Genomic DNA, 6943 nt, shown 5'->3' with positions numbered 1-6943 from the left:
CTTGGAAAGCGTACTTTGCCTGGTGTGAGTCTCGGGGGCATTCCCCCCGCTCATACTCGATGTCGAGAGTTTTGGCTTTCCTCCAAACTGGCGTGGATCAGCGTTTGGCGCTGACCACGGTTAAGGGTCTTGGACCTTGTTCTGTCCGTGTTACAACATGCTCCTTTTGAAAAGATCAGGGAGATCTCGTTGTCTCTGTTGTCCAAGAAGGTTGCCTTTTTGGTGGCGATCACTTCGGCTCGCAGGGTGTCGGAGCTGGCGGCTTTGTCCTGCTGCTCTCCCTACTTGGTGATTCACTTGGATAAGGTGGTCTTACGACCTAACCCTTCCTTTCTTCCGAAGAGGATCTCGGAGTTTCATCTTAATGAGGACATTGTCTTGCCTTCGCTTTGCGCGAAGCCTAAGCATCCGAAGGAAGTTGCCTTGCATTCCTTGGATGTTGTTTGGGCGATCAGGGTTTACCTGTCATCGACTAAATCCTTTCGCAAGTCGGATTCCCTATTCGTCCTTCCTGAGGGACCTCGGAAGGGCATGGCGGCGTCGGCTGGGACCATCGCCAAATGGATCAGACAGACCATTGAGCAGGCCTATGCTTTGAGGGGGAAGGTTCCTCCCTTCCCTGTGAAGGCGCACTCTACCAGATCTCTGAGTACGTCTTGGGCCTGTCATCATCGGGCTTCTGTGGCCCAGGTGTGTAAGGCGGCGACTTGGTCGTCCGTTTCACACCTTCTCCAAATTTTACAAAGTGGATGTTCAGGCATCGGCTGATGCTTCCTTTGGCCGTACAGTTCTCTGTGCGGCGGTCCCTTAGGGACCCTTGTTTTGGGCCCTTGGCTGTGGGGGTGTTTTACCCCTGGGTTACTTGTTCTTTCCTGGGTTGTTGCTCCTGTTGAGCACGTTTTCCTGTTACCAGGTTGTTTCTCTTACTTTGGTAAGGTTCCTTTTTCTGATGTGGGTACTGCGTTGCTTTATGCGTGGCTGCGTTTCCCACCCCTCATGTCTACACTGCTTTGGGACGTCCCATTGGTGAAGATTATGAAGGGGCGGCGACTGTCGGAGGACGTAAGAGAAAACGGAATTTTTGTAAAATCTTACCATAAAATTCCTTTCTCTGAGTCCTCCGACAGTCGCCGCCCCCGCCCCTCTTTTGGGGTTTGTTAATGTCTTGCTACCAAACTGAGTTGAGGATGCTGGAAGCAGGGAGGTATTGACTGAGGGGACCGCCCCCTAGGGGTGTGATTATGCTAAAAGCTTTTGTATTAACAAATCTTGTTGCCTAGCTACTCCTGCGGAGCAAAGGTCAATACCCATTGGTGAAGATTATGAAGGGGCGGCGACTGTCAGAGGACTCAGAGAAAGGAATTTTACGGTAAGATTTTACAAAAATTCCGTTTTTTCGATTACCGAAGTTCGGGTCCCATTGATTTCAATGGGGTTCTGAAATCCGGGCTGAACTTTCGGGAAGTTCGGGTGTTCTGGTCGAACTGAACTTTTGAAAAGTTTGATCATCCCTAATCTCTAGCAACCAATCGACAAGCAGAAATCATGTACCGTAACTTCCAGCAAATAATCAGTGAACCGTAATGCATGCTGTAACCTCTAGCAACCAGTCAGTGAGCGGTAATGATATGCTCTAACCTCTGGCAACTAATCGCAATTGCTGCCTGATTTGATTCACTAAACAGATTTTGAGTCTAGCTGCTATTAATTGTATGTCTCAGAGCAGGTGGAGAATGAAATTGCATGGGGGGGGGGGCCCAAGAAAATGTTTGCTCAGGGTCCAATCAATATTAACCACTTTACCACTAGAGGATTTTGCTGTCTTACGTCTGGGCCACTTTTTGCGATTCGGCACTGTGCGACTTTAACTGACAATTGCGCGGTCGTGCAACGCCATACCCAAACGAAATTTACGTCCTTTTTTTCCCACAAACAGAGCTTTCTTTTGATGGTATTTGATCACCTGTGCGATTTTTACTTTTTGCGCTATAAACAAAAAAGAGCGTAAATTTTGAAAAAATAACAATATTTTTCACATTTTTTTTATATGAAATTCCCCCCCAAAAAAATTTAAAAATCTAATTTTTTTTACATTTTTGGCCAATTTGTTTTCTGCTACCTATGTTTGGTAAAAAAATCACAATAAGCGTATTTTGATTGGTTTGCGCAAAAGTTATTGCGTTTACTAACTAAGGGAAAGATTTCTGTCATTTTTGGTGTTTTTTTTAACGAGCAATGGCGGCGATCTGCGATTTTTTTTTGCGGGACTGCGACATTGTGGCGGACAGATCGGACCCTTGACTGACATTTTTGACACTTTTGGGGGTACCAGTGACATTACTACAGTAATCAGTGCTATATATATGCACTGTTACTGTAAAAATGACGCTGGCAGGGAAGGGGTTAATTTTATTGGAGAGGGAGGGGTTAATGTATGCCTGGTGCTTACTAACGTGTGTGGGGGGAGGTGACTGAGTGACACAAGGACAGATCGCATGTTCAGCTATGCTGAACCCTGCCTGTCACTTAGGAGATCCGCCCGCTTGTGTTTACACAAGCGGGCGGATCTCCACACTTGATTCCCCGCCGATCGGGGAAGAGCAGCGGCGATCGCCGCTGCTCCTCCCCTGGCCCAACTCCCGTTGTGACTGAATACAGCGGGAGCGAGCCTCTGGCGGCGCGCGTGCGCCGTCGAGAAAGGGGAGTGTCTGGCGACGTAGGTCTACGTCGCCAGACGATAACGAACCACTTTGCCGCAGTAGTGCTCGAGTGAGCAGACGGCAAGTGGTTAAAGATGGCCCTGTCCTGCTCTTACCACTCACTTCTGTTTTGGTGACAACATTTGTCAGTATTTAAAAAGAAAGTAAAGGGAAATTTCCCAAATGAGGCATTAGGCAGCAGTTATAATCTGACAACATTTCTAACCCTTTATCATTCGAAAATAAAAAAATAATAATAATAATAATGGTTGAAAGACACATCTGATAAACTGCTGAAGTTATTTTTATTTATAACACTATTAAAATCTATTTTCCCTAAATGAATGCATATATTTTTGTACTTAGTCTTTGCACACAATTACAATGTTGTTTCATGCCCTTGTACAATTCCATGGTCGATCTGTCTATTACTTAAGGTGCTTCTTTACAATAAAGTCGTTTCTGTTTTGAATGCTGAGCTAACATCACTTCCTGTGCTGCTGTCAGCTTTGCTACTGTCATAAAGAGTTATAAAGGAATCTTCCAACGTAGTACGGAACTAGAGAGCAACCAGGAAATTGCTGGGCAACTTGGGATTGGCCAGGGAAGATATCTTGTGTGTATATACAGCAATGGAGCGTACTGGGAGTATGCAAAGCTACAGACATCAGAGCAAACAGATTTCAGAAGAAATAGATAAGGTCTACAACTGCAAACATGGGTGCCCTCCTCAGCAGCCTTTACAAAGCTCTTATGAGCTTCTCTGGCACCAAGGCTCGGATTCTGATGTTGGGTCTGGACGCTGCTGGAAAGACCACCATCCTATACAAGCTGAAGTTTAATGAGACCGTCTCTACAATCCCAACCATTGGATTCAACGTTGAGACTGTGGAGCCCATCCGTAATGTGACCTTTACTGTCTGGGATGTAGCCGGTCATGGTTATATTCGTGCCCTGTTGAGACACTACTATCCCATTACAGATGGGTTGATTTTTGTGGTGGACAGTGCTGACCCAGAGAGGTTTCCAGAAGCCAGGGCAGAACTCAGTGCTTCGCTGGGGGATGATGAAATGAGAGGTGTGCCCTTCCTGTTGATGGCCAATAAGCAAGATCTCCCAGGTGCCAGGAAACCTATGGAGCTGGGGGGAGAGTTGGAATTGGAGAAGATAAAAGGGCATCCATGGCACATCCAGGGGTGCTGTGCAACCAGTGGGGAAGGACTGGTGGAGGGGCTGGAGATCTTCACAAAATTTGTGAAGCAGTTTCAGAAGAAAGAGACTTAAGAGGTTTAAACTCATGTCTATTTATATTTTCTTGTCATTTCTTGTCTCAGGAGACGGAAGAGTATACAGCATTATTACATCATTCTCAAGTGGAGCGGAGGAACCGTGCAAGCCAAAGATTTTCACACTGGTCATCCAGCTCCCTCTGTTGTCTCTACCATGTAAGACTACCAAAGGAAAGGCTTTGTGACTGTTCAAGATATCAAGTGCTGTGGAAAACCCTATTTAAAGGACTGGTTGTAGGATCTGAAACAAGTTGTAGTTCAAAAATGTAAAAATGAGTGATTTCACTGACAGATTTGACAATAGAGGGTCTTACTGAGTAAGTAGAAAAGTATTTCTGCTATATTTGCAGGTAAATAATACATGTCTATTGTTTTAGACATTTTATTCATACACGGTATTTCAATAAATGTAATTGTTTTAAATAAAACAAGATATTTCTTGAGTAAATATTTGTTGTATTATCCATCCCTATCCCACTACTTTTTGGGGGCTCCACATCCGACAGGCATTCCAGAGTTGCATTAGCCACTCAACAGAGTGTTACCAGGGTCTGTCAGTAAAAATTTTAGACCTTCGCATATGTACTAGGCCAGTTTAGACTGTAGCCAAATAACTTAGTGGCATGTCTTTGGAATGACAAGAAGAAGTACAAAAAGAACGTGCAAACTCTATGCAGATAGTGCCCTGGCCTATATTTATACCATTGCAGCAAGCCACTGTCCTGCCTCCTGTTTCATTATTTTAGGTGTTAAAATGACGCAGAGTGGAGACTATAAAGCAGTGCTCCCCAACCTTTTTATTGCCGCGGATCGGTCAACGTTTGATCATTTTTCCGTGGCCCGCTGAGGGAGGGGGGGGAACGTCAATGCAGAGTGACCAGCGTGCCCCCAATCAATGCAGAGTGCCACAGCGTGCCCCCAATCAATGCACAGTGACCAGCGTGCCCCAATCAATGCACAGTGACCAGTGCACTTACCTTATTTGCAACGGCGGCTTCTCCTCAGTCTCCCGCGCCTCCTCGAGTCCTCCCTCCTCCTCCTTGGCCAATGGCATGGGTTTGCCTTTCGGCCAATCAGGAAATGGGTCTCGGACCCGCTTCCTGATTGGCCAGGAGGAGGATCCGTGTGACAATATCGAATATTCATTCGCTATTGTCACACAAATGGGTGGGCTCAGGGCGCACTGCTCTGCGCCCCGGGTCCACCCTTTTCTAAAAAATTTTTTTTTCTAAAATGGAAATAATGTAATGTTCTTTGGGCGGACTGGTACCATTTGATACATGGACCGGTACCGGTCCACGGCACGGGGGTTGGGGATCACTGCTATAAAGTAATTGGGGGAGAGGTAAATGGCGCTGCCTACTAAAGATGTAAAATGCAGATATAATGTAGGTGAACGATACAACCCAACAGTATAAATAAATGTGATCACAGTGTTAAAAACCAGACACTATAAAATAAACATACAGTGGAAATTGATTTGGTAATCAATACTAGATATCAAGAACATATAAAAATATATACTATACATAATAATGGTGCAGATGAAAACTGTGTAATGTGACTGTGTGACAGGTGCTGCTAGAGTGGTGATGAAAGTCACCACTAAAAATGAAAAGCTAAAATCAAAACATATTAAAGTGCTTCAGTGACCATGTAGAAGAAATACCGAAATAGGCAAATAAGCTCACCAAGGTGTGTGGGGTAAACTAAACCAGGTGAACAAGTAAAAACATACCGTGCTGAGTGAGAATCGGTTAATCAACAAGAAATACATTTTTGCAAAAAGTTGGTGCGATTATCCCAAAATCGCATCAGCAAAAAGTGTAGAAAATGTTATAAAGCAAATTCAGATCGCACATAAAAAGTGCTATGAAGCGACAGCAACTAATAAATAGGCCCAAAGGGTATGAAAGGTGGGGTGAAAAATCAGAAGTAGATATAAACTAAAAATACTAAATAAAGGAAATATAAACCATTCCACAAGGAACTAACCCTTGCAAATAATTAATAATAAATGTGATTTGTAGTCCAAAGTTGCATAAACATAAATGCAAAAAAGGAGGTAAATACAAGTCGCATAACCAAAAGTGCTCAAAATAAGTGTCCAATTTGTACAAAAACAGAATGCAATCCTCAAACATGAGTTGCATGTAGTAATGTCCTTAAATAGTCCAAATCGCACATGAAGGTGCTATAGTGCAAGGATAAAACGGTGTAACTCCGTGTTGTATCACAACAAAATGTAACGTGTATGGTCTCCTATGGTCCTCAGATCCTATCCCTCGGCTCCTCTGGGCGGTATGGCCAGTGTGGATCTTATCCCCTTAGATGATGACCTTGATGATCAAGGTCATCATCTAAGGGGATAAGATCCAGATTACAGATTACAGGCTTGTTACCTGGGTCCTGGGAGTGAGGGGAGCACCGTTCACCCACCACACCGGCCACACTTGGAAAGTTTTGTTTACCTGCACTAATGTCACTTTTTGTTGTGATACAACACGGAGTTACACCGTTTTATCCTTGCACTATAGCACCTTCATCTGCCTTTTGGACTATTTAAAGCGGAGTTCCGGGCACAAAATCGACCTAATCGATTTTGTGCCCATCCGCTTCCTTTGCTTTACCTGAAAAGGAATTGGATAGTTAGGCTTATTTTTTTTTTTACTTACCTCATAATTGTAGAAAGAAATACTCACCTTTTTTCACTTCCTCCCTCTGTGGCCGCGGCCCGCGCCGTCACTTCCGGTTTGCAATGATTCCTGGGAGCTGAACGTCATCGCTCCCAGGAATCAATGCGACGGCACCGGCCCCGCTCGTCACTTCCGGTGTGACGCCGCATTCCCTTCTAAACAGCTTCTGGGCATGCCCAGAAGCTGTGATGGAATGCGGCGCCGCACCGGAAGTGACGAGAGAGGCCGGTGAAGGCGTATTCTGGGAGAAGAAGACGCG

At 44.9% G+C, this 6943-nt stretch overlaps 1 protein-coding gene across 1 annotated transcript; it reads left to right on the top strand.

Moving 5' to 3' along the window:
- The first annotated feature begins 3209 nt into the window (after positions 1–3209).
- Positions 3210–4337, top strand: LOC309555070 (uncharacterized protein). Its single transcript, XM_082256896.1, has one exon. It carries the CDS (start codon positions 3417–3419, stop codon positions 3981–3983), a length of 567 nt encoding a protein of 188 aa, XP_082113022.1. The 5' UTR covers positions 3210–3416; the 3' UTR covers positions 3984–4337.
- Positions 4338–6943: the final 2606 nt, after the last annotated feature.

This window comes from Pelophylax lessonae (genome assembly GCF_965119305.1).
Source record: "Pelophylax lessonae genome assembly, chromosome: 4".
NCBI classification, from domain to species: domain Eukaryota; kingdom Metazoa; phylum Chordata; class Amphibia; order Anura; family Ranidae; genus Pelophylax; species Pelophylax lessonae.
Note: the sequence above shows the minus strand (reverse complement) of the source record. Positions and strands in the feature narration are given on the sequence as shown.